Source organism: Rhodofomes roseus (genome assembly GCF_022264815.1).
Source record: "Rhodofomes roseus strain CIRM-BRFM 1785 chromosome Unknown C8Q71scaffold_7, whole genome shotgun sequence".
NCBI lineage: Eukaryota > Fungi > Basidiomycota > Agaricomycetes > Polyporales > Fomitopsidaceae > Rhodofomes > Rhodofomes roseus.
In genome coordinates this window covers 853,299-878,670 of record NW_025952963.1, presented here as the reverse complement: position 1 = coordinate 878,670, position 25,372 = coordinate 853,299, and the positions used below count along the sequence as shown (strand labels likewise).

Here is a 25,372-nt window from a genome sequence, read left to right as displayed (position 1 = left end):
GGTAGCTTTGGATGGGGTGTACGTTATGAACTGAAGGACGGTGCTTTTGCTTCTGCAGGTCATGTTTCGCTTTTTCTGGGCAGAGCTCGGACGTGCGTCGTTGTGAATGCTCGTACACCGTGCAGGTGGGATGCTGCCTTCCTCTCGACCCTCGACAGTATCCCGCTGCCACTGCGAATCAGGCTGATGGATCGCTGCTGTCCCCCACTTCGCCATAGTCAGGGTTCAATGTTCAACGCATGGACTTGCACCTCGACAACATCGCCTCTCAGCAGTGTGGTGCACTGGCAACCCAGACAAGCGTAATGCATGTCGACAGAAGTTGTCGCTACTGTAGTGAGGGTTTGTCGAGGATGCTGCGGCGGAGACAAGGCGCATATATGCTCCTCACCACGCTGCGCGAGCGTAGGAGATGTGTATGATCATCGCCACACGTCCTACTATTTTCTGCCAGCAATGTTACAGCATAAGCTCGATGGGCAGGCCCGAGCGATCTACATTGATGCCCAAATGCGGAAGACTCTTGTAGTCGGGAGACAAACAAGGCCAAACACGAAGAGCGGTCACCGTCGCGATCGCTACACGCCGCGGCCACGAACGAACCAGCTCCCTGCACGCGCCGTCCGCGAGGCTTGTCCCCTGCTATCCTGTGCATGCATACCCGCAAATATCCACACAGCTCTGCAATCAAATCCTCACCGTGTCCGCATCTCATTCCGCGTGTTCTAGTGACTGAACACGATACACGCAGTACATGTCCTTCTCGAGCACGCCGCTAGGTCAAGGAAGACGTCTGGATCACTCAGCCTTCCTCAACAAGCCCCGCTCGAAGGCACACTCTCCGCCTCGCCGCACCATCCCCACAACCTACGCGTACGGGTACGTCTGCGCGTCGCGTGCTTATAATCTCCAGTGTGCTGCGTGCTGACCCATATCATGGCCAGAGGACCCACCCTCGGAACGCGCCCCCCTCCCAAATCACAGAACCCACCCGCGCCCGCCGCCCCGCCGGACGACGCAGAAGAACCCGCCCTTGTTCGCTTCGCACGCCTCAAACAGCGCGAGCAAGCAGGCACCAGCGCCGCTTCGGGCCCCCAGTCCCAAACGTCCCCACACCCCGAGAAGTGGTCCGTCAAGGATACCTCAGTGAACATCGCAAGTGCGTTTCACACCGCAGCCAACACCGACGACAACATGAATCCAAACGACTCTTGGGCATCCGGCACCCGCAGGCAGGGCCTGCCCCGGAGCACGTCCGTGGAGTACGAGAAGGAGACGCAGTCGACAGTCAACCGGCGCCTTGCGCCTCCCCCAAGCCGAACGGGCGGCGCCCGCAAACCCCTTTCCAAAGCCGCATCCATCCGACACGTACCTGATTCGGAAGGCGAGCAAACCGAGCCCTCCCAGTCCCAAGAACACAGCCGTGGAAAGAGCCCTCTAGAGCATTTCCTCGATGCTGCACAACGATTCGCTCCGACTTCAATCCTCATGAAGGCTCGATCGCGAGAGCCCGAGGCGGACCAGTCCCGTTCGCGGTCGAACGGAAATGGGGCTCCGAACGAGAGCTCGAGCTACGACTACTCCGCGGAGGAGCGTGACTACCAAGCACAGTTGGCCGTAGAGAGATCTGCGCCGACAGGCCCAAGGCGGAACACGGTCGCGCATAAGCGCAACCGGATGTCCACAGATAACAAGGCGTACAAGCCGACCCAGTCTGATCTCGAGCTGTCTGACGAAGACTTCGATGACGAGGGCGGAAAGAGGACACGTCGAAAGAAGAAGAAGGGCGGTGTGGGAGGGCCACCGCTGACGTCCCTACCTGTTGCTGCATATGACAAGAGGAAGAAGAAGAGACGAGCGAATGGAAAGACCAATGGGGATGATGAGGATGAGGAAAGCAGCGAAGAGCAGGAAGCGGTCGCAGAGCAGGTAATGTATGGCCGTGCCTTGCGAATAGCATATGCTCAACGTGCATTGGTAGCGTTCCGTGCGCGGCCAAACACCACTCCTCCGTCTCCCGTCTGTGCAGCGAGGTTCTCATCCACCAGCGTCACGAACATCAATGCCTCCCACATCACCAGACGACTTCATTCGCTCCGACCAGTCTGATCCGGAAACCATGCTGCCACCGATCCGCGAAATCGACGAGGACTTGCTTGTGAATGAGTTTGACAAGCCTCCACGATCGGGATTCTCCATAGGCGCAACTCTCGGTCGTGTCGTAAATGCTGTAATCCGTCTAGGCTGGATGATCATACAGCTGTTCTTCGGCTTCCTCGGACTCGTCGCTCGATTCATCGGGAAGGTACTCGGCCTGACGCTGGACGTGACCGTCCACAAACCATTCCGGTGGCTATCACACGCGGACTTCACACCGTTCCTCAAAGCTGTGTTCGTTGGGGCAATCATCTACTTTGCATGGTCTGCCCTTCACAACGGATGGGTGGACCTCTCGAAGTTCATGCCCTCCTCGCGCACGCCGTACCACGCGCCCGATGCTCCCGTCACGGACATAGGCGAGTACGCGGACCGGCTCATGCGCCTCGAGGCCGCCTTCTCGAAGTTCTCGCAGGACAGCGAGAAGTCCCAATCGTGGATCGAGGGCAGCCGCTCCGAGCTGGTCAGCCGGGTCGGCGCGATCGAGTCGCAGGTGCAGAAGGAGACCGTGCGCACACACGACGCAGAGACGAAGTTCAGGACGTCGACAAGTGACGCGATCCAGGTCATCAAGCAGGAGATGGATGCCCTTCAGGCACAGCTCGCCGCACACAAGGACAGTGCCGCGCGCAGCACGCCCGCACCAGGCAACGACGACGAGGCGAGAGCCAAGCTGCGTGCATTGGAGGAACGTCTGGGAAGTACGGAGAGTGGTGTAAAGGAGGCCCTCGAGCTCGGCAAGACCGCGGCCAAGGTCGGCGCGTCGACGGGTACTGCTGCTGCTTGGTGGAGCAAACTTGCGTCCGGGAACGCGGGCTCGTCGCTGACGATCAAGTCAACCGACGGCCAGGATGTAACGTCGTTGGTCAGGCACTTGGTCGACACGTCCGTCTACCGTATGGCAAAGGACGTCGTCGCCCGGCCGGACTACGCGCTCTACTCCGCAGGCGCACAGGTCATCCCCGCACTCACGACCCAGACGTACGAGATCCCACCCGGTGGGCTCATCAGCCAGGTCACAGGGTTCTTCACTGGCGGCGGGACCGGCGCCATTGGCCGTCCGCCCGTCACCGCGCTGCACCACGAAATCAACCCTGGGCACTGCTGGCCTTTCCCCGACACGCATGGACAGCTTGGCATCAAGCTCGCGGGCCCGACCTTCATCAGCGACGTCACGATCGACCACGTCGCAAAGGAGCTCGCGCCGGACCGCCGCTCTGCCCCGCGGTACATGGAGCTCTGGGGCCTCGTCGAGGGCTCGGACAACCTCGAGAAGGTGCGGGAATGGCGCGCGAGGCGCGAGGAAGCGCGCATGGAGGCGGCGCTGGACGGCGAGCCCGTCGTCGAGGACGCCTTCGTCGATCCGCCCGCCCCGCCGTCGCTAAAGAAATGGGGCGAGGTCGTGCGCGTCGCGAACTTCACGTACAACATTTACGCGCCGGACCATATCCAGACCTTTGCCGTCCCGCAGGAGGTGCAGGAGCTGGGTGTCGACTTTGGCGTCGTGGCGCTGATGATCGAGAATAACTGGGGACGCGACGACTTCACTTGCTTGTACAGAGTGCGGGTGCATGGTCAACCGCTCCTCGACGCCCCTGCGCCTTTGCCTGAAGATCACGCTGGCACGACTGCTTAACGCGCCCCGTTGCGCTCATTCCATGGCAACCTCCTTAACGACTTGTGACGACAATCCATCTCTCCTCGCGCCCTCTCTTTCCTAGACTTGCTCCTGCCTTTAATCTCACTTATCGTCTTCCGTTGGCTGGCAGTATACTGGCTCTATTATCTCGTGCTTAGTATTAGTACCCTCCTTCTCGTATCGCTGTGTTCGTATGACACTTTCCCCGGTTGCCTGCGTTTACCGTCGTAGTCGCGCTCTCAAGACAGTGGTGCATCTGATATCTGCTGTGGAAAGCTATGCCCAATGTACTAGTACAACCAACACATCGCGCCGTTTGACTGGGATTGTGAAACTATTTGTTTGTGGTAAACGTGGGCGCGGGCCCGCGGCTGAGTGATGTTGAGGCTTTCTCTGATGCGCCTTAGCATCGACTGGGGTCAACCACCGGCATGCCAGTCTTCGAGGCACTGCCGTATGCAGTGCAATGACTATGATGCATGAGCAAGCTGTGACCCACCTCTCCCGCTGCGGAAGACGACGATGATGGCGGTGTTGGAGAGCACTCCTCTTATACCGCTCGGACCTGGCCTTGGCTGCTACCACTGGCGTATACCTTGATCTCTATCGATACCACCGCACGACACGGCTTATTTATCTACTACTCTATTTTCTGCATCAAATACTACTCTGTCTACCGCACACACGATGCAAGAAATCGGCACACTGGTCGTGGTCGTGCTGAAGGCTCGGAATCTATCCGATAGGCACTCCTTCTACAAGCAAGACGTCTTCTCGCAAGTAGCGATAGGGGGCAGCACGAAAGCCACCAAGATCGATGTCAAAGGCGGGCAGCACCCTGTCTGGGACGAAGAGCTTCGTTTGCCGATATACCAGAAGACGAAGCAGGAGGACAGGATCATGGAGGTGAGCTGCTGGAGGAAGGAGCCCCGCAGTGCGGAGTGCATCGGGAAAGGCACTGTGAACATCGAGGAGACCTTGAGGACAGGAGAGTTTGACGGTGCGTGTCTGCGACATTCGTCCGAGATTGCATGCGGGCTCATATAGGACTCGCGCAGACTGGGTGAAACTCGAGGAGAACGGCACCTACCGCGGGGAGCTCTACCTCGAGATGACCTACTTCGCCACGGGCCCTGCGCCGCTGCAGCGGCGGAAGACGAAGATGCCCGCCTCTGAACGACTCGTACGGTCCTCTCAGGCCTATGCCTACCCAGCTCTACAGCAGAACCAGTCCCCGCCCGCAGCGCGCGCATCGCGTCCGTCGACTTCGCCTTCGCGCGTCCCACCTGCAGGACCGACTCCAGCATACAACGCGGGTGCGTCTGGCCACCTTTCGCCGCCTACGTCCACACATACGTCGCCTCGCACATCGCCGCGGTCGAAGTACGATGCGCTCCCGCCGATCCCGCAGGATCACCTCTCCCCTCAGAGCATCCCCGACATCCTTCGTCCGGGCAACCCGAAGGGCGACGTCCACTATAGCGAGAAGCCCCATCCGCGGGACTCACCGTACTCGCACACTAGCCCCAGCCATACACCCACGCCTCCTGCTTACGGCGCATACACCACTATCAGCGCGTCGCAGCCGCATTCCCCACCTCAAGCTCCAGTTGCGATCCCTCCTTATTCATCGCCGCAAGGTGCTTTTGCTGTCCCTGCCTCTCTGAGACCTGGTCCAGTGCCAGGCAGAGAGTCGCGCTCGACCAGCAGCAGCCCACCCGGACCCGCAAGGAACATGCTCCCTCCTCAGAGTCCTGTTCACGCCCAGTACCCCGCGTCCCCTCCGCAGTCGCCGAGTCCGCCTCTACCCCCGCTTCCTGGCCCTCAAATGACTCAGAACGCCGCGCCGGCCGCACCATACCACTACGTCCCAGCACCTGTATCGCATCAGTATGCTCCGGCACCTGCACCGCATCACGGCGCGCAACCGGCCGCGACCTATGGCCATGTTCCTCCTACATTCCAGAGCCAGGCGCCGCACTCCCGACCTCAATCATATGCGCAATATTACCCTTCAGAAAGCTCACAAGCCCCGCCGCAGTTCCCCGTTGCATCTTTCCCCGTCCCACAGACAGGTCCATCACGCCCACATCCAGGACCAGTGAATCCAGAGCGGTACACTACGCCGCTTCCTCTCCCAGACGAGCCGGAGGGCGTACACACGCCCACTCCGGCACATCCTCAGCCTCATCTCAACCCGCCGGTACCCGCACCTGCGCCCGCTCAGGACCCGCGAAAGGCTGCGCTCACGCGCAGCCTGGAGCAAGAGGAGCGCGACAAGCTTCTCGCGCTAGAGCTCGAGCGTGAGGAAGAGGCGACGCGGCGTGAAGCCGAGGAACGCGAACGAGTCGATGCAGAGCTGGCCAAGAAACTCGACATGGAGCTAAACCTTGTCGATGAGGGGGATGGGAGCGGACAGGCCGAGGCTGCACAGAGCGCACCTACTCCGAGTCGGGAACGCAGAGCGGATTCAGGCTCTACCGTCCATATCCCCGGTGCCTGGTAAACGTTGAAGGTGATCGTCGAGGAACCGAGGATTCCTCTGGTACGGCTCGTCATTGTCGACCTCTTGGTCTGTGCTGCATTTCAGACTAGTGGCACAACTTCGACTTCGATAGGGGCTCATCTAGCGACCTGCATGTAGAAGTCTGCGAATACCCCGTCGCGCCACGTATCCTTTGCACGTCGCCCGTATCTGAACTGAACATCAGCTCACCGCGCGACGTCTTTCATGTGATGTTCTATTGAATACAAGTACGGGCGAATTGGAGATTAATTCCGGAGCTATACGGTATACGGAGTCGTGATGAATACAGTTGGAGAGTCCGTTCTCTACTTATGAAGTACTTCCTGGCCCATTCCGAAGATTGAAGATGTGCTACTGGGGCAGCTCACCGACGTGCGTGCTATACAACAAATTCAAGAAAAGATGGACTACCTTCGCAACAATCCATGCACCAGGTGTAGAATTGTCGTCGTAGTTCCTCCACAGCCGTTTGGCGACCTTGCCCGCCCGATCACGTTCGTGGAGAGTGTCCGAGAGAAAGTCGGTTGAGCGCGAAAGGTCCATATGGCCTCCCCACGCGCCTTGGAGGTCATCGGCGATGACAGCAAGGTCTATCCAGGCTGTACGGGTGTGTGCATGACTCTTCGAACAGAACACACTCGTGTACAGAGCATGCACTAGCTGTACATGCTCTATGATTTGCTGTCGTAGACCGATGAATGCCGACGAGCCTTGAGGCGACTCGTCCTTGACTTGTTCGACTTGGTGCATGGCCGTCACAAGCGTCGCCGTACGCTCTGTGAAGTACGCGCAAAGCAGGGCAAAACTGCCTGCATCTCCTGGTAGGGTCTGAAGAAAGTCAATCATGACGCCATGGCCAACCTACAGACAAGGAGACACACCACTTCGGCACAGTCATCAAAATTAAGCCTCCCACATACGACTGCCAAGTGTTGCGCAACAACCAGTTCAGCCTGAACAGGTGCTAGTTCATTGAATCGCCCTCCCATCTGCACTAGCTTCTGCAGATGCATGGAGAGTTCGTTGATGCGGTCCATGACAGCGCACAAGAATTCATTCGATGGATAGCATCCGGCGCCCTGAGCTTCTGTGTTGAAGAGTGGCTGAGGGGAAGGGTGCTGAGGGACAAGCGAATGGAGCTGGACAAGTTCTTGCGTGCCGAGGAGAAGCGTCTGGAGAGGGATGTCTGCGTCTGTTGACCAGATGCTGCGGAAGCTTCCCGAGCTTCTCCTGTCTGTGACAGGTCCCAGCTGTCCATGACAAGTCTGTCCCCGCAGGTGGATGATTGATTGGATGAGATGAGCCATGTCTGCCTCGGGAAGTGGGTCTGATGTTGAACTCAATGGATTATAATGGACCTCGGTGACTTGCTGCATGAGCTCGGTGTGAGCGCGGCGAGCCCCAGAGGCACCAGAGGCACCGGGGTCCGTTAAGTTGTCGTCGAGCGGATAGTAGTGAGGTCGACTGCGCACAGACGTCTGAACCAGAGCTCGCAGACTTGTGAGGAGCTCAGGGAGCTGATCGGACATGTTGTATGATTCAGACGACGCCTCCGCGGTGTGGGGTTGTCCACTAGCAAGGGTGACAGTCTCAGAACTATTGTGCCGTGGCACCACTGTCAGTCAATCATTACATGTGGGACACGGTGAGTATAGGACTCACTGCTGTAGGATAGCTTCCTCACTTTCGTTCCCATCGTAGGTTTGAGTATAGGACGGCTCAACGACAGCGAAGTATTCGTTGTATTGCTCTGCGACTACGCCATCGTTGCCACACACAGGAGGCGACGTCCAAGTAACGTGAAGGGTCGAGGTGGATTCCTGTGACTCCTCCACGTGTGCGAGTAGTTGTCGAGTGCGGCTCAACTCACTCATGACATTGGCAATCGAGGCGGGGACGACCTCGTCAGCGAGGGTTCGTGCAAGAGAAGTTACCTCAGCAAGAGACTGAGATAAGCCGTCCAGCTTGCTCCAGACATCAGAGACCGAGTCAGCGATGGCCTTGTCTACAAGGGACTGGACAGTCTGTGGAAGAGAGGCCGCCCCAGTGAGGGATTGAGAGAGGTTGTCTAGTTTTCGATCCATCTCGCCGACCGTCTCGACGACGACAGTCTTGACGGTCTGCGGAAGAGCTGTGGTCGCCTCAGCAAGGGATTGGGAAAGGTTGTCCAGTTTTTGATCCATCTCGCCAACCGTCTCGACGACGACAGTCTTGACGGTCTGCGGAAGAGCTGTGGTCGCCTCAGTAAAGGATTGGGAGAGGTTGTCCAGCCTTCGATCCATATCGCCAACCAGGTCGCCAAGAGCCTCATCGACAGCAGATCGGACGGTCAGCGGAAGAGCCGCGGTCGCCTCAGTGTGAGACTGATAGAGGTTGTCCAGTTTCTGGTCCATCTCACCGACCGTCTCGACGACGGCGGTCTTGACGGTCTGCGGAAGAGTTGCAGTCGCCTCAGCAAGGGATTGGGAAAGGTTGTCCAGTTTTTGATCCATCTCGCCGACCGTCTCGACGACGACAGTCTTGACGGTCTGCGGAAGAGATGTGGTCGCCTCAGTAAAGGATTGGGAGAGGTTGTCCAGCCTTCGATCCATATCGCCAACCAGGTCGCCAAGAGCCCCATCGACAACAGATCGGACGGTCAGCGGAAGAGCCGCGGTTGCCTCAGTGTGAGACTGATAGAGATTGTCCAGTTTCTGGTCCATCTCACCGACCGTCTCGACGACGGCGGTCCTGACGGTCTGCGGAAGAGATGCAGTCGCCTCAGCAAGGGATTGGGAGAGGTTGTCCAGTTTTTGATTGGTTGTGAGTTCGTTGTTCGACTGATGATGTTCTCTAGCCAGCCGCGCCAATTCCTTGTTCAGCGTATCAATGGCCGTCTCGAGAGCGTGTACTTGAGATCCTGTTTCTACGCCAAACTTGACAAAGGTTCCCAGGAGTGTGCCGAGCAGAAGTACACACAAAGTCTGGGCCAGTATTTTCCTATTTGGGATGAGATTTTGGGTTGACAAATACCAGAACGTAGCGAGCCCGATGATGAACACTAGAACACGAATTGCACGGGGTCGTGCTTGAAGCCAAGCTACCAGTCTTGTGGGTATAAGGTTCATCTCGGTGGGGGTTGTTCTTACTGAAGCAACAACATAGCTTCGAGTTAGAGGGGACGACTCGGACTGTAGTCTGTATCTGTAGTCAGACTACTCACCAGCGCCAGTATCAAGCCACTCTAGACCTAGACGAAGTGTGGACAACCTTCAGAGAGTTTGAGAATTATGAGACCTCTGGTTCAAAGAGCACAGGAGGCAGAGTGGTCGAGTAGGCCTAAGGTGCGGGGAGGAGAGCGTGGCGGAGGGGCGTTCAATGTTCATCGACATCGAGGGCGAGGCGCACATGCCATCATCGGCGGGGCGAACCACGTGATGATCAATCGCGCAGGGAGGACTCAGAGGACGTAGATAAATTGATCATGTCCCAGCCCGTGTCGCCAGTGGACGAGACTATGTACAAGTGCTACGTAACTTTGATGACTCGGAACCCTGGATGACTAGAAGCATCATCCACAGCACAGACTCGGAGATCATTGACAGTACACCGGTGGTTTACAATTCCGCATATATTGCATCCTTCGTGCTCTTCAACAGCTCCGCATATCCAACCCTAAATAGCGCACTTGCTCCGCATAACTTCCCCTTGAGAGGTCCAGGTTACAGCCGCTTTGCGCTCTCTAGACTTGATCTTGCCGACATAGCCGCACTGTGCGTCACATAATGTAGTTACGCAGGAAAGGACAACTGAAGGGGAAACTGACCGTTGAAGCGTCGTGCACGGAATGATTGAAGGTGGGACGTTAGCAAGGAGCCGATAGGCCGCTTTGCCATCCTCCACCTCTAGCGGTGAGGAGCATCAGTGTCACAGCACCGGTTCGACAATGCAGCATTCACTTACTGAGTGGCGCTAGCGAAACGAATAGTATATCCATCATCGCGTGGCAAAAAGGACCGTGCCGATGGCACACGGACTCGTCCATGTCGTGTGTGAAATTGACGAGCTAGGTCCAGTAGTGATGGCAATATTCTGTGAAAGGGCCCATTAGCACGGACGCAGCACTTATACCACATGAAGGTCTCACACGAAACAACGATCCCGGTTTTGATCCATAAGCCCCTTGTCACTCCAGTTATCGGCCTCATCCCGAGCATGGTCACCGTCGCCCTCCCCGTAGATGTGCCCGCCTGACTCTCGTGCGCAGCAGAGTCCACCGGGCACATCATTACCACAATTTAGAAGCCGGAGAGAAGCGCACCACTGCGCATCGCCCCGCTGTCGAGCCTCGTTCCACTTGCCGGAGTTACGCTGGTGAGGTGGTCACCAGTTCGCTCGGAGTTCTGCAACAGTCTGAGTTGTCGTTCCATTTCGTCCAGCCGAGAAGCCTGAAGCCGAGTGATTTCCAGGAGCTCCTTGATGTACGCGTCCTCAGTAGCGCTGTACCAGCGTTGCACGAAGTCGAGAGACTCGCATATGTCCACAAGCGCACGGATCAGCGCTTTCAATAGTCGGAAGGGTGCTGCAAAGAGTATGTGCAAGACTGCCATGGCGAGACCGAACGACGGATTGATGCGGTCGCTGACGAAAACCGTGAATAGCTTGCGACAGAACCCGAGTACTGCCCAGAACATGCGTGTCCACGAAAGGTCGAAGGCTATGTTGGTATCAACAGTGTCGTCGACTTGAACCCCACCTCTGGCGAGCGACGCAACGGCCAAGAGGTACTCGGCATCGCAAAGGAAGTTGTGGCGACACATGGGGCACGTAGAGCGCTAAATTTCAGTCATGTCAGTCTCCGTGAGGTCGATAGGACATGACCGTACTCACACCATGATGCAGCCATCCGCTGATGCTACTCGACAATTTAGTCAGTGCTCTGGCGACCGCATTGATGCAACAGTCTGCACACTCACCATGTCTGGCAGAATACGTGCTCGCATCCGGGAATCTTAATGATGATGCCGTTATCGTTGCAAACGTCTTGAAAGGTCTCGCAGCAGATTGCGCATTGGTCCTCAAGCGGGACATCGTGTCGTCGCAGAATTGGTAAGGCTTCAAGGAGATCATCGCACGTTCCCTTGTTGTGTCAGGATCAGCAAAAGCGTACCATACAAGCGAACCCGAAACTCACTCTCATTCTCCGAGAAGTTCTGACTGGTATTGGGGCAGATATTGGCTCTGGTTCTGGCGGTCGTGGAATGCCTCGGCCGGTCTTGATCCACGTCACAAGGGGCCAAACGAGTACGTTGGTCAAGTAGACGGTGGCGATGCACGCCAATACGATGAGTCCGACGTTGATGTTGCCGACGATGTACGCGCTATGAAGGATTACAGCCATGATACTCCCAGTAATGGCATAGCGATAGATAAGGCCCAACACTCGTTGCCAGTTCTCCTCAAGGTTATCGAGCGTAAGGTCTTCGTCGCCATCTTGCTGCCGGTACTCCCAGGAGTAGAAGATGAGGATGATAGGAACTTGCCAAGCAAGAAGCATCCACATGAGACCACGGCCTCCGTGCAGTTCGGGGGCGAACATATTGCTGATCGGGAACTTGTACTGCGGGTCTGAACGGACGCGACGAGCATCAAAGAGTCCTAGGCCCAGGGCGACGCTCGTGGCGTAGATGCGTGAGAGCAGGCAGACGAAGAGGATCTCGTAGAATAATCTACGAGACATGCAGCGCCAGAGCGCTGCTAAGACGTCAAGCGTAGGCATTTGGGATATTGAGGGGGGTGGCTAGGACTCGTGGTGATGAAGCAGCGCAGGTTGACCGGCGAAGTGGAAGCGGAACTCACCCCTTATATCCTCGACCATGGGAGGCTGGCATCGTGTCGGTGAGTCTTCCGCTGGCTGTGTCAACCGGTGTCAGCCTCAGTTTGAATTCGAGCTACGAGATCTACATCCCCGGACGCGCGGTGAGACTACCTCTGGATACATATTGATCCCCGCAATTTGCAGTCCATTGGGACAGGGACTCGAGAATCGCCGAGGTTGTGTCGTGCACGGAGGTGACAGCGTTCGTGTAGCACCAGTGAATGCAGACCGCAGTGAAGTCGAACTGGTTTGAAACGAAATGCCACCGGTACCAAGTCATCCGTGCTACGTAAATCGTCCGTCCCTCTCTTGAGTTCGAATGATCACTGCGTAGGCTAGGAAAATGTACCGTATCAACACAACCATTGAGTGCGATCGGAGCTCCGAGACGAGCAATTGACTTAGTCACTTACCATGGACAGTCTCCAATACTAATAGCACGAGTTGACGGAACATCACGAGGAAGCACTCGTCTTCCAAAGTGGCAAGTACTTCGAGCTATGTAATGAATTGCGGCGGGTGTAGAACTGCGCGATTACAAAGTGCGTTCAAATTTCAAACGTTCAACGTTGGTTCAACCCAGTGCGCCTTATAGAAATGGGGCACTCTGCATAAGACCCCGAATTCGAACGTCGAACATTCGTGACTCATGTATGCGTCTCAGCACAATACAAATCCAAGGTTTGTGATACATATCTATCGCCCGACAATGTCCGAGTCATTACTAGCCTAAGGATATTCAATGAATCCGAGTCGGGTACTCGCGCATAGGTGCCAGTGTAGTCGGGTCTGTTTGATAAGTAGTATGATGTAGGTGAGTTGCTTGAAGACTGTCAGCTATTGAGCAATCTACAGACAAGGGCATTTGACTTACGGGGAATTTAGCCTCGGCTGCGATGCCCTTTGCCGCAAGCCCGAACCGTTGCCTCCGTTGATGTCGCCGCGTCTCCCTTCGACTAGGATGGCAGGGACCGCGCGGGCTCACCGACCAGCGACTGTGCGCCCGCTAAGCTCGGTTGAGGGCGAGCTACCTGCGGCTCTTGCTCCTCCTCCTCCTCCCGGGCATATGCGAGCGCTCTGCGATACTGAACCTCTCGCCATAACGCCCGCACCCGTGCATGTCGTTGGGCGCCGCGGATCAGGATGCAGATGAGTTCCATGCAGAGCACAGCGAAGAGAATTAGGCAAATGACGTCCATCTGGTATGTATAAAAGAGGTGGGATAGCTGCTCGTGCAAGGACGACCACTCGAAGGATGCGGGACCCGCTGCTCGTGCGTCGGTTTCGGGAGGCGTCGAGTAGTACGGAACTACGTCGAGTACTAGATCCGGCGTAAGGAGCTGGGTGATGTTGATGACGGGAGGCGGGTCGAGCAGTTGTATAGGTGTGCTGCGAAGAACACCCGGTCAGTGTCTTGGGGCGATCCAATGATTAAGAACTCACAGCCGGTCAAGGAGATGCTGGTGTTCATTACCGATGAGGCGCACAAGCTGCGGGTGAATTAGGAATCTGTAAGAGACCAGCATGACGAAAGTATCGACAATGGGGATTAGGATGAGCGCCAGTATCTGCATCGTGAATGAAGGAACGTGGGGTCTGCCTACGGTTGTGGGCGTTGGGGATGGGCGTGTTCGGGTCTGAGCGCGAGCCTTCAGCAGGTATAGTGCCGGTCGAGAGTCACGTCGTTGGAAATTTCCGGTCCATCAGCACTTGTGATGACATGCTGTCAACGCACAGTTGCTGCATGTCGCCCTTGAACCGATCACCTGGGGTGGTACCTTCGAAGGTCAGAAAGTCAACGAGCTCAGCGGTACCGTTCACCGTACGACACAGCATCCCGAGTCATGAAACTCAGAGCCTGATGCTGCTCAGGCCCTCATGCGGAGAGTCGTACTTACAGCAAGCACAGAACAGGCGAGGGTAAAACAAACCGTGATGAGATCGAATGGAGCGAGTTCGGCACGTCGAGGGTAGGCAGAGCCTTCCGACCTTCTGATTAACCTCGTACCTGCCAAAGCTATCCCCGACCGCACGTTCATCGAGCTCCGCGGCCTGCCACCAACCGGGAGGTGCAGCTCGACGGACGCGTTTGCATGGCCGGGGTACTGCAAGCGAAAAAGACATGATATACCTAGAGCTACAGTCATAGATGAGAGATCATAGGCGGTAAAAGCATACTTGCACAAATCAACGACGGCCACCCAAACTACCGAAACTGCCAAACGCAGAACTGCCCCTGCCACCATACACCGATCTTGGGGGAACGGTGTTTGTCTCTTTGACGGGTGATAACCGTGACGGGATGTCAAGCGCGCCGCCAGTCTTCATTCATGTCAAGATCAGCTGGGATCCCGACCTTCGTTCTCAGTAGTCAAGCTCACCTGCGAAAGTTCGACCCAGTCGAACGAGACCGGCTGCGAAGCCGGGAAGAGCTTGATTCTCCGTTTCTTGCCCTTGGTCGGCGTCGGTGCAGCTTCTTCGTCGTCCTCGTCTACCGTTGTGGCTGGAGCTGCATTTGACACGCTTCCCTTTCGTCCGGGTTTGGCTTTCTGGGGAGCAGTTGGTTTGCCGTTAGTAGAGGCAGAGGGCTTTTTCGTCTTCGTCTTCGCCTTGGGGGGCTCTTCGTCCTCGTCGGCATCGCCTTTGTCCTTGGCCTTCCCCTTGCTCTTCTTCGGGGGCGGCTCGTCGTCTGAATCGTTGACGTCGGTAGCCTTCCGCTTCCCCTTGCGACCTGCAGTTGGTTTCGCGACCACCTCATCGTTACCGTCTTCTTCGGGCTGTCTCTTCCTCGGGCGTCCCCTCTTCTTCTTAGCTTCCTGGGCCTTTGGCGGGCTGTCAGCCTCGACCATGACAACGTCGTCGTCGTCAGAATCATTGACTTGCTGGGACGACGCCGCGCCTCGCTGCTGACTCTTGCTTTTCCGTGGCGGCGTAGGTGGAGCAGAAGAGGAGGGAGCTTCTTCGTCTGCAATGTCATCGCCTTCGTGATCAGAAATGGAAGGCGGGACGCGGACAGGGTCTGCGGGAGACGGCTGTGATGTGGCCGAAGCTGTGTGAGAAGGTCGTAGATCTGATAAACATCAATAATTACTTTGTTTGGCGGTCTGGCATTGGAGGTAGTACGCAGGGCGTGAAGCTCTGCCTCTACCCTCAGCAAGCGCTCCTTCACCTCTTCAGCCTCCATCTCAGCCTTGTCAGCATCGGCGCGAGCCTCATCCAAAGCGTTCTGTCGTAAGATGGACGTGTTAGCAAATGAGCTGATTTTGCAGTGAATCCAGCACGCGTACCTGGTGCTCTTGCATAGAGGTCTTGTACTGCTCGATGTGCGTCTTGTACCTAGCTACCTTCGCTTTCGCTTTCTCATTGAACTCGTTTCTCTCTGTCACTTCGCCTTCCAACTCCTCAACACGACTCTCCAGCTCCTTCACGCGCACCTCGAGCTCGATCCTGCTACGCCGCAGAGTGTCCATCTCAGCGCCCTCACGACTTTCAAGGGTGCGCCACTTCTCCAGCTGCCGTCGGAGGTCGGCGTTGGTCCGCTCTGCCTCACCATGCTTGGTCTCTAGCTCGGCGTAGGAAGATTTGAGTCCCTCCAAGTGCAGAGTCGTACGTTCAAGATTAGTCGTTGAACTACTCGTCGAGGCGACAAGCGCGTTGTGTTCGATTCGTAGTTTGGACAGCGCATCCTAGACATGGGGGACACACAGGGATATGGCAAAGCAAAAGTACTGATATTCACGACTGTGTAGACAAAGACAGTGCTTGCGGAGGTGACGTACCTCAGCAGTATCCTTGGACTTGCTTGCAGTAACGAGCTCCTTCGCCGTATCTTCGAGCTGAGCGGTGAGAGTAGCGCACCGTTCTTCGAGCTCCCCGCTCAAGTCCCGCGTCTCCTCCTCATGCGTCCTCTGCTGGTCCTCAAGCTCCCGCTCCAAGTCCGACACGCGCTTCTCCAGATCAAACTCTCGACGTTGAAAGCTGACGAGCCGATAGTCGCGCTGCAGCCGAGCAAGCCTTTCCAGGCGGGTTCCTTCTCGCTCCTTCAGAACTGCCATACGCTCGCGATCCAGCTCGATCACCGTACGCGCGTGTGCCAGACGGTGGATCGCCTGTATCGCATCACACCCGCTGATCCACTCTGCCCGCTCCTGCTGGAACCTTTTCTGCAGGCCGGCCACGGCGTCTGATCCACGCCTTTGTTCCTCGGAGAGGGCCTGGCGGAGCCTGTCTATCGTGTGCTCGAGGGTCCGCGACTTCGCGACGAGTTCTTCAATTTGCTCCTGCTTCTTCGCGGCCATCGCCTCCATTGGTCCTGAGGACGGGGCAGAGCGTAGGGGAGTCGGGGCTCGACGAAACATTGATCCAATAGACGACATTAAGTTAGGACGTTCCAAGAAAGGAGTGTACAATGGGGGGAGGACAGAGAAAAAGATATGAATCCAAGCAAAGCGAAGGTTGGACGAGGACCGTGGGCGGCGCCGTCGACGGCGGGGCTGGCGATGATGGTCAACGCGAAGCGGAACGTCGCGACTCGCGGCGACCGGTCGACGCGACCACGTGAGCGTCCGAAGTCCCACGGTGACTGAGGGAGTCTGAGGCACATATTAGTAACTTACTCTGGGTTCAACGGTATGGTATTCACGACTCGCGGACACTCGCGGATAACAACGTGTTTAGAAAGCGGAATCTCGTAAGATACGAGAAAATACAGCTGTGTAATACATGCGGAGGACAAGGTACATGTGGCTAAGTCTGCTAAGTTAGGAGTCTGAGATCTGAGCAGTCACTGGCGCGATCCTCCTTAGACTCCAGTACGTCCTAAGGCCTAAGTCCTTGTCCCGCGTACGCGATAAATCCTCGACTCTAATTGGTTCGTTCAAGCATGAAAATAGGACGTTAAATAGCGCAGGAGATGAAGTTGATCAATTGCGTACCTTACCTATGGTGTACTAACCCAGGTCCTTCGGCCTCAGTCATGGTCTACGTCGGCGGGACCTGTAGTTCCATAATCCATGTCGAATGACATAAGTTAGGATGTTATAGTGATACAAGATGTGTGTGCTACAGATCGAATACGCATGAGTACATACCGAGGCTACGCCACAAGCCAAAGGCGTCGAGCGTTTTACGATGGTCACTGACCCCGGTCTATTGCCTCCAGGGCCGAATTAAGTACGACCTTGGGAGTCAGTAGTATGCGGTCCTCGAAGGGCTCCTCCACGTTGTCCTCGGAGGCCGTCGATGCCCTCCTAGACTTCCGCGTCACACAACGCAGGCCCAGCTCTGTCGTGCAGAGTACTCTCCCGTTGTTCGCCCCGCCCGCTCGCGCCCCACTCGATCTACCACTAGAGTAGCTCTGGACGCTGGTAGCATCGTCGATGATACATTCCTCATAGTCCCTCATCTTGTTCGACATGGAGCCCTCCTCGAACGGTTCTCCACTGTCCACAAGGACGACTTCGAAGCTGGTAGAGAGGATCTCTTCCCGCGTCACCCGTGCTAAACGATAAACAGCCTCGGCGATACGTCGCAACTGAGTGCTTGGCACGAGAGCGGGTGACGGCTCCGTCGTCGGTGATGAGCCTGCTAGCGCGAAGACGGTCGAAGACCACCGCAGCATCGTCGCCACAAGTTCCGTGATTGCGTATTCTTCCAGCCCAGGGTACAGCATCCTGATCGATCGATGCGTCAAGGCGCGCCATCGTGCGGACGTTGCCTGCGGTTCTGGAGAGTAAAGCACAGCGTTCGCTGAGGTCACGGAGCAAACACGAAGAGGCCGCACGTACCGGAAGACTGCATGTGCGTAAGTACGCGCGAGAGAAGCGCGTCGAGCTTCGACGGAAAGCCCACGCAGAACAGCGAGAGCGAGCGTGCACAGCACGTCACGATGCTCGCCTGCAGCGCGAGCTGAACGAGGATCGGATCCTGCGTGTGGTCGCGAGTCGACAGTGCCTGCACGAACGCCGCACCCAGCCAGGGTGCGCTCTCCTCGTCTTGCAAGGGCCCCGTGTCCGACGTCGGGGGCGGCGCCCGGGCCTTCATCCTCTTTGTGAACGCACACGTCTCGGTCGCGCTCGCAGCGAATTGGTTGATCTCGGCATTCAGGTCCTCCACAGCCTGGATGACCTGAGCGCCCGACCAGTTGTCTGTCTTGGTCATGAAAACGTCCATGCTCCGTGTCCGCGCTATCTGCTCGGCGTCCATGACAGCCTGCGGCTTCTGTGGGACGGGAGGCGCGTTCTCGATCCTGCGCGGTGCTCGACTCCGACTCGGTGTCCGACTCCGGCGACGATTAGGGTGCTGTACTCCGTTCTGCTCCCTGTTCTCGACTACTCCACTCTCCGGGGACACCCTTTGATTCTTCATTCGTTCCTCATCGCGCTCTGTCCTCGCCTGGTCTCTCTCCACCCTCACCTGGTCGCGCTCAGCGACCAACCTGTCCCTCTCCTGCCTCAACGTTTCGATCTCCCTGTCCTTCGTGCGCAGGTTCTCCTGCATCTCCCGCAGGGTCTCCTGCAGCGCCTTGTATCGTTCGGCGAGCTTCATGATCTCGATATGTATGTGTGAGCGTGCGGCGTCGCGGCGCGCGTAGGCGGTTTCCAACGCAAGCTCGAATCGCGCCGATGGCGGCGTGCGAGGCTGGACGGGAGCTGTCAATGGGCCGAACGGTGCTGATCTCTCGCGCCGCTCGGCGGTGGCTAGTCGCAGCCGGAGCGCGCTGCACTCGCGCGTGAGCCGTGCGACGGGGTCCGCGAGGGGCGTAAACTCGCCGGACTCGAATCGGGGCCTGGTAGAATAGACGACCGCACCTCCGCGCGGTGTGTAGATTTCGAGAGCGGGATCGCTGTGGTGTCTAACGTGCATCATGTAGTAGTGAGCCCGTGGGATGACGGAACAGGGAGAGATACAAGAACGGGAGTCTTACCTTGCGTGCTATATGAAAGGCCTAGAGAGGATCTGCCCACCGAGCAGCGCTGTCGACTGGTGGTGTGCAAGAGAATCTTGCAGTGAGTCGCTGCGGCGTGAGTGCGTGAGGAGCGTGTGTAGCCATGCACATCGGAGATCGCAAACGCGTGTTGATGGGGCGCTCAGGACGTAAAATCTCCAGTTTCCCCAGCCATCGCGGGGTTGAGTAAGTACAGCGACTGGACGGTTGTGCAGATCGCCGCGGTGCTCGATTCCTGCGTCCTGCACTTGCTGAGACGATGAAGTTCAAGAAACGACTGGCGAATGGACATTGCAATTAGCGCCTGCGGCTGCAATCGGCGCCTATGCGATCTCGTGGCTGCATTTGGAAGGCTCTGAGGAAAGCAGGAGGGCGTGGAAGGATGCACTCGCAATCCTCCTTGTTGCGGCCGTATTCATTTGTAAGTGACTCGTCGAGAAGTGCATGACGGGGTAAGTAAGCACGGCCGTTTAGCAGCGCGAGGCGTACACACGCAGCACGGTGAAGGGTTCCGGCTGCTTGGAGTCATCATGTGCGAGCAGCAGTAGGACTGACCTAGGCTTATCAGGCTATTTGGCCTCCTCATCCGGGGCTTGTGCATGAAAGCACCGATTACGTTGCAACCGAGGGATCTGCATCCGGAACCAGACCACAGCACTCCCGGGTGTTAGCCAGCCCCAGCGGATTCAGACAAGTCATGAGTGCATGAGCACTGCACGGTAACCGACGCGTCCGACTGTCCAACCGCGTATCTGCGATGTGGCGGAAATGAACGTCTCTGCGAGAAGATGTGTGAGGGAACCATCCTGCGTCATCTGTGGCACAAATGCCCACGGCTGTGCAGCAAGGCGTGTAGACCGCCGGTGGCGGGAACGTGTAACTTGAGTTGTACGTCAGTATGAGAGGTACGAGGCTAGGCGTCTTCGGAGTCGTGCAGACCTGAAACGTATGACAGCGTTAACCACAGCCACCGAGTGGTAGTCCAATAAGTGACCAGGTGTTTCCCCTCAATGAAAGGAAGAGTCGGAAACTCGGAGGGCAGGGCTATCAAGGTGATTTCGAGAAGGACTCTGGGCCCAGGCGGGTGCTACGCTGGAGATCCGGTTTTAGCGTCACCAAACCCAGGCCCAGGACGTGCAGTCTGTTCAGGAGCTGGTAGAGAGCGCACCTGCGGACCCGGGTCGAGCTGGCAATCGAAGGAGACACCTAGTACGCCACCAGCTGCGCAGTAGTACGACCTGCGCTGCTGCGCCATGATACTAAATGGGACGCGGATTACCGTTGTTCGCGGAGAGATCATCTTCGCCGCGATGGTGTCCTCGGGATGACATGGTGGACGCGCTGCGAACGCGTCTCGCGTGGGCGGTGGGCCGCCTCGCCACAACCGCGTTGCGGACGCGTGTAGCTTACATAAGCTGCTTTAGCCCCGCGATGGCCGCTTTCGTCCAGAAGAGCGAACCCATATTATCATGCCTCGTGGTTGTCCTCGCCATTTTTTCTTCTCTCAGCCCTCGAGCTCCGAGCTCTCCTTATATCTCGGACGGCGCGAACCTGACGCGTCGTACCCGCCATTATCTCCCATCTACTCTTCACCGTGAAAGTAACGACCTTCCGTACATTATCCTTTACACTATCCTGTCATGAAGCCCACCTCGGGCACCCGCAAGCCCTACACTGGGCAATCGCGGAGTCTTGTCTTGGCGCTCGATGTTGGGACAACGTTCAGCGGCGTTTCCTACGCAATCCTTGAACCGGGCGAGGTGCCCAAGATCCATGGAGTTACGCGGTATGTGCTCCGCAGAGCCCGATAGAGCATTATTTACGCTCTCGCAGATTTCCGGGGCAGGAACATGTCGCAGGGAACTCCAAAGTACCCACAATCATGTACTACGATAGCCATGGACGAATGATGGCTACAGGCGCAGAAGCAGAGAGTGCGTCGACTATTGCACAAGCAGAAGATGAAGGATGGATCAAGGCCGAGCTGTGAGTCCTCTACCGTGGCTGCTACAGTACGTCATTGAACTTTGCACAAGCTTCAAGCTACGGCTGCGACCCAAGAACATGAAACTCAAAATGAACGGCATGCGGTTCGCGCCGCTTCCTCCGGGAAAGACAGCAGTCGACGTCTTTGCGGACTTCCTGGCTTATCTCTTCCGCTGCACGCGGTCATTCATCGTCGACACGCACGCGAATGGCCCTGCACTATGGCAGGCAGTCGAGCAGAACATCGAATTCGTACTCAGTCACCCGAATGGCTGGGAGGGCGCGCAACAGACGAAGATGCGTCGTGCTGCCGTGTATGGTGGCTTGATACCCGATACAGATGAGGCAAAGGCGCGGATACGCTTTGTGACGGAGGGAGAGGCCAGTCTGCACGCGTGCGTGCTGAATGGTCTCGCTGCGGACGTCCTGCAGGTAGGGGTGCCACTTTCCTTGTCATATGTCATCCTGAGTTACGTTGTTACAGAACCCTTCAGGGCATGGTTTCATCGTTGCAGATGCCGGTGGTGGCACCCTAGATATCAGCTCGTATGCTATTCGGGGGGCATCACCTCTCGTCATTGAGGAAATCGCCCCTCCAGATTGTATGCGCGTCATTACTTGTTGTACGTATAGCTGTTGACCAAACTTCTCTCTCTAGGTGTCTTCGCCGGCTCTGTCTTCGTGAGCAGGCGGGCACGAGCCTTCTTCGAGGGTATGTGCGTCTGTCGCGCGCGCGGATCAAGGCTCACCTTTCTCATCCCCACAGAGAAGCTCAAGAATTCGAAGTACGGTACACCGGACTCCCTCGATCACATCACCAAGCGCTTCGACGAAACTACCAAACGGCTGTTTCGAGATCGCAAGGAACTGCAGTTCGTACCATTTGGCTCCCCGCTCGACAAGGATCAGACCGTTGGCATTCGAGGCGGGCAGTTGAAGCTGACTGGGTGAGCATCTACTCGACGTATTGAGGAGGGAGCCAACTCATGTTGCTGAACGTCCACTAGCGATGAGGTAGCCGCGCTGTTCGAGCCGTCAATAGAGGCTGCTATCCAGTCAATCAAGGCGCAGATCGACGCGTCAGGTGGAGCTGTCAAGGTAGTGCATTCGCAGCCTGTCATGTATACCGTTCACTGATCACTTCTTGCTCAGTCTGTATGGCTCGTTGGGGGCTTTGCTGCAAGTCCTTGGCTCTTCAGTCAGTTGCAAGAACGCCTGGCTCCTTATCATATCACTGTCAGCCGGCCAGACAGTCAGACGTAAGTCGAGCCTCTGGCCTGAAGTCACTAGGTGCTAACGATGGTATAGGTCAAAGGCGGTAGCTGACGGTGCTATAGGCTTCTACTGCGACCACCACGTTTCGGCGCGCATGTCAAAGTTTATGTATGGTGTCGAGTATCTGCGAGAGTTCGACCCGAAAGACGGGGAGCATGTGGCGAGGAAGCACCGTTTGTTCGAGCTACCCTCAGGCCCCAAGCTATTGCCGGACGCATTCGACTGCATCCTAAACAGAGTGCGTGCAGCGGTCATTACATGTGCTTCAATTATGCTGATGCATCGTGACAGGGAGTGCGCGTCAAGGAGTCAACCGTTTTCAGCCGGAAGTACTGCACAGAGGTCACAAACCTGTCGACGCTATCCGTGTTCGAAGTCGAGATTTGGTGTTACAGAGGTGGAGGCTCTATCCCAAAGTGGATTCTCCGGGACGCTGGTGCGTACTCATACTCATTGTCTATGTCATGAATCGCATTCTCATTGAGCACACAGAGAACTTCTCGACCCTTTGCTACGTCCGCGCAGACCTGTCTCCACTGGCGGGAAGTGCACAATCGAAGCAGGGCAAGAACGGCAAGACCTACTGGACGATCGTGTTCAACATAGAGATCCACTTCGGTTTGACCGAGTTTAGGGCGCGCATCAAGTGGCTGGACAACGTAAGTGGGCGGGTCTCGTCGGTATTGACTCAGCTGACCATTATGTGTATTTATAGGGGAGGACCAGATAGTACGTATAAAAACTTCGCTAGCGGAGATATTGCCTGACAATCATTTGTTTAGCGGCCCTGCTTCTATTGTGTACAGCGAGAGCGGTCACCGTGCAGAAGAGGATGAGCCTGACGAATCCCCTGAGGACAATGTTACGATCCTCTCCACTCAGTCAGACAGGTCGCGTCAACCGTCCCGGGTGCCATCGAGGGAACCGTCACAAGCTGCTCCCTCATCGCGAGTCAGCTACGCGCCTCGCTCGCCCAGCGTGGAGACACCCCGACCAGAGCTCTCTCGTTCATCCACTACGCGCAGCGCGCTCCGATCAGAGACGCGCACCTCTTTCGACAAGGGCAAGCAGCGGGAGATCATCCCAGAGACGCCGCGCCCGGAGGCTCTCGACCGATCTGTGAACGTGTCCGGACGTTCGGCGGACTCTGGCAGGAGTGGCAAGCTGGCGGACACGCTTTCCGCGGTCTGGGGCAGCGCTTCGAAGTATCAATCTCCGGCGGTATCGAGAGTGGAGTCGTCGAGGTCTACCTTGGCTGCGACACCGATGAGGGAGGAGCTCAGCCCGATCACACCTCGAGACGCCTCGAAGGCTGCTACGCCTTGGGAAGTCGTGTCGAAGCCGACGACCCCGAAGGAGCTTTCGAAGGCTGCTACGCCGCGGGAAGCTACGGTACCCCCGACGCCCAAGGAGGTCTCCCGGATTCCCAGCCTCAGGGAGGCTGCAGCGTCTTCTGTCCCCAAGGAGCCCACCGCACCACCGACGCCCAAGGAACCCTCGAGAGCTGCGACGCCCAGGGAGTCCAAGCTGCCAACGCCCAAGGAGGTATCGAAGGCACCGACCCCGAAGGAGGTATCAAAGGCTCCCACGCCGAAGGAGACGTCGAAGGCTCCGACACCCAAGGAGGTCTCAAAGGCCCCGACGCCCAAAGAGCTGTCTGCCGCGCCGACACCGAAAGCAGCCTCGAAAGCACCCACGCCGAAAGAGGTCTCCAAAGCACCTACGCCCAAGGAAGCCTCGAAGGCACCCACGCCAAAGGCCACCACTCCGAAAGCGTCGAAGGCCCCGACGCCTCGGTCAACGTCGAAGGTGCCGACACCGAAGGCAGACCCAGAGCCCTTGCCCGAAGAGCCCGTCCCCGTCAATACCCTTGTCGACGCCGTCTCCTCTCTCTGCCCCCCTGCGCACGACGACACCGTCGTCCCGCCACCACCCACATGGGATATGCCGCCGACCATGCCCGACGGCACAGCGTCGGTGGCTGCAACCGAGAAGAGCGCCTCGAAGACCGGGGCATCGTCGCCGTTCCCTGGCTGGTTCCCTGAGAACGAGACGAACGCTGCGAAGGAGCCCGAGTCCGCGGGATTCTCTGATCTCATGGGCTCTCCTGGCCATCCGAAAACAGGTGGCTTCTCTAGCTTCCTCAGTGGCAACAGTTGGGGTGCTGCGAAGCCGACGAAGCCGTCGTCTAGCTTCGGAAGCCTCGGTGGTGGAACCTCTGGCATGTTCGGCAGCTTTGGCACGGGTCTCTGGGGCAATGGCGGTTCTGACCCCGCGCAGGAGCAAGCAGAGCGAGAGCAGGAAGAGAAGAGGCAGCAGGAGGAGGCCGCCAGACTGGCTACTGAGGCTGCCGCTGTTGCACAGAGGGCTGAGGAGGAGGCTAAGAAGAAGGCGGAAGAGGAGGAAGCCGTTCGGAAGGCAGAGGGAGAAGCTGCGAGGCTCAAGGCAGAAGAGGAAGAGGCTGTACGCAGGCAGGCCGCGGAAGAGGAGGCTGCGCGGAAGAAGGTGGAGGAAGAGGAGACAGCGAAGAAGCAGGCAGAGGAGGCGGAGGCGGAGGTTGCACTGAATAAAGCTGAGGAAGAAGAGGCAGCTAAGAAAGCCGACGAGGAGAAAGCGGCAGCGGACGCCGAAGCCGCGAAGAAAGCCGACGAGGAGGCTGAGGCCGCGAAGAAGGCTGAGGAGGAAGCGAAGAAAGCTGAAGAGGACAACCCCAAACCGGAGGAGCCGGTGGAGGAAGACGAGTGGGCCCCCACCATCAAGACGAAAGGCAAGAAGAAGAAAGGAAAGAAAGGCAACGCGAAAGATGAGGAAGAGCCTGCGACCACTGCTGCGTCGACTGCTGCCCCGACCGCTGCACCCACTCCCGACGCTGTCTCCCGGACTGCATCGGCAGCTGCACCTCCCGAGCCAGAACCCGCTGCGCCGCTCGGCAAGAATGCTAAAAAGGCTGCGAAAAAGAAGAAGGGCAAGAAGGGCAAGGGTGGT

The 25,372-nt window shown here is 57.3% G+C and overlaps 8 protein-coding genes across 8 annotated transcripts; 3 read left to right on the top strand and 5 right to left on the bottom strand.

Annotated features, from left to right (window-relative positions):
* The first annotated feature begins 600 nt into the window (after window positions 1-600).
* Window positions 601-4,133, top strand: C8Q71DRAFT_751600 (uncharacterized protein). The gene is made up of 3 exons (XM_047923326.1): window positions 601-879; window positions 945-1,929; window positions 1,982-4,133. The coding sequence occupies exons 1-3, from the start codon at window positions 755-757 to the stop codon at window positions 3,791-3,793; spliced, it is 2,922 nt and encodes a 973-aa protein (XP_047780427.1). The 5' UTR covers window positions 601-754; the 3' UTR covers window positions 3,794-4,133.
* Window positions 4,134-4,135: 2 nt separating this feature from the next.
* C8Q71DRAFT_533655 (uncharacterized protein) lies at window positions 4,136-6,516 on the top strand. Its single transcript, XM_047919184.1, has 2 exons — window positions 4,136-4,796; window positions 4,855-6,516. The coding sequence occupies exons 1-2, from the start codon at window positions 4,484-4,486 to the stop codon at window positions 6,300-6,302; spliced, it is 1,761 nt and encodes a 586-aa protein (XP_047780426.1). The 5' UTR covers window positions 4,136-4,483; the 3' UTR covers window positions 6,303-6,516.
* Window positions 6,517-6,674: 158 nt separating this feature from the next.
* Window positions 6,675-9,430, bottom strand: C8Q71DRAFT_856455 (uncharacterized protein; the record flags this gene model as incomplete). Its single annotated transcript, XM_047927302.1, has 3 exons — window positions 6,675-7,184; window positions 7,244-7,919; window positions 7,986-9,430. 3 exons carry the CDS (start codon window positions 9,428-9,430, stop codon window positions 6,675-6,677), a joined length of 2,631 nt encoding a protein of 876 aa, XP_047780425.1.
* A 938-nt stretch (window positions 9,431-10,368) lies between these two features.
* Window positions 10,369-12,171, bottom strand: C8Q71DRAFT_533626 (uncharacterized protein). Its single transcript, XM_047919183.1, has 5 exons — window positions 11,497-12,171; window positions 11,279-11,442; window positions 11,193-11,217; window positions 10,452-11,137; window positions 10,369-10,394 (listed from the first exon to the last, which is right to left on the bottom strand). The coding sequence occupies exons 1-4, from the start codon at window positions 12,079-12,081 to the stop codon at window positions 10,601-10,603; spliced, it is 1,311 nt and encodes a 436-aa protein (XP_047780424.1). The 5' UTR covers window positions 12,082-12,171; the 3' UTR covers window positions 10,369-10,394; window positions 10,452-10,600.
* Window positions 12,172-12,976: 805 nt separating this feature from the next.
* On the bottom strand, window positions 12,977-14,118 carry C8Q71DRAFT_533558 (uncharacterized protein). The gene is made up of 3 exons (XM_047919182.1): window positions 13,624-14,118; window positions 13,055-13,569; window positions 12,977-13,002 (listed from the first exon to the last, which is right to left on the bottom strand). The coding sequence occupies exons 1-2, from the start codon at window positions 13,752-13,754 to the stop codon at window positions 13,137-13,139; spliced, it is 564 nt and encodes a 187-aa protein (XP_047780423.1). The 5' UTR covers window positions 13,755-14,118; the 3' UTR covers window positions 12,977-13,002; window positions 13,055-13,136.
* C8Q71DRAFT_533552 (uncharacterized protein) lies at window positions 14,061-16,692 on the bottom strand. The gene is made up of 5 exons (XM_047919181.1): window positions 15,960-16,692; window positions 15,468-15,866; window positions 15,272-15,406; window positions 14,562-15,212; window positions 14,061-14,502 (listed from the first exon to the last, which is right to left on the bottom strand). Exons 1-5 carry the CDS (start codon window positions 16,554-16,556, stop codon window positions 14,368-14,370), a joined length of 1,917 nt encoding a protein of 638 aa, XP_047780422.1. The 5' UTR covers window positions 16,557-16,692; the 3' UTR covers window positions 14,061-14,367.
* A 146-nt stretch (window positions 16,693-16,838) lies between these two features.
* Window positions 16,839-19,044, bottom strand: C8Q71DRAFT_807439 (uncharacterized protein; the record flags this gene model as incomplete). Its single annotated transcript, XM_047926011.1, has 2 exons — window positions 16,839-17,904; window positions 17,967-19,044. The coding sequence occupies 2 exons, from the start codon at window positions 19,042-19,044 to the stop codon at window positions 17,315-17,317; spliced, it is 1,668 nt and encodes a 555-aa protein (XP_047780421.1). The 3' UTR covers window positions 16,839-17,314.
* Window positions 19,045-20,766: 1,722 nt separating this feature from the next.
* Window positions 20,767-23,154, top strand: C8Q71DRAFT_704768 (uncharacterized protein; the record flags this gene model as incomplete). Its single annotated transcript, XM_047920408.1, has 11 exons — window positions 20,767-20,912; window positions 20,960-21,112; window positions 21,163-21,535; window positions 21,597-21,714; window positions 21,771-21,824; window positions 21,879-22,059; window positions 22,120-22,210; window positions 22,265-22,371; window positions 22,421-22,625; window positions 22,679-22,823; window positions 22,880-23,154. The coding sequence occupies 11 exons, from the start codon at window positions 20,767-20,769 to the stop codon at window positions 23,152-23,154; spliced, it is 1,848 nt and encodes a 615-aa protein (XP_047780420.1).
* Between the last annotated feature and the right edge of the window lie 2,218 nt (window positions 23,155-25,372).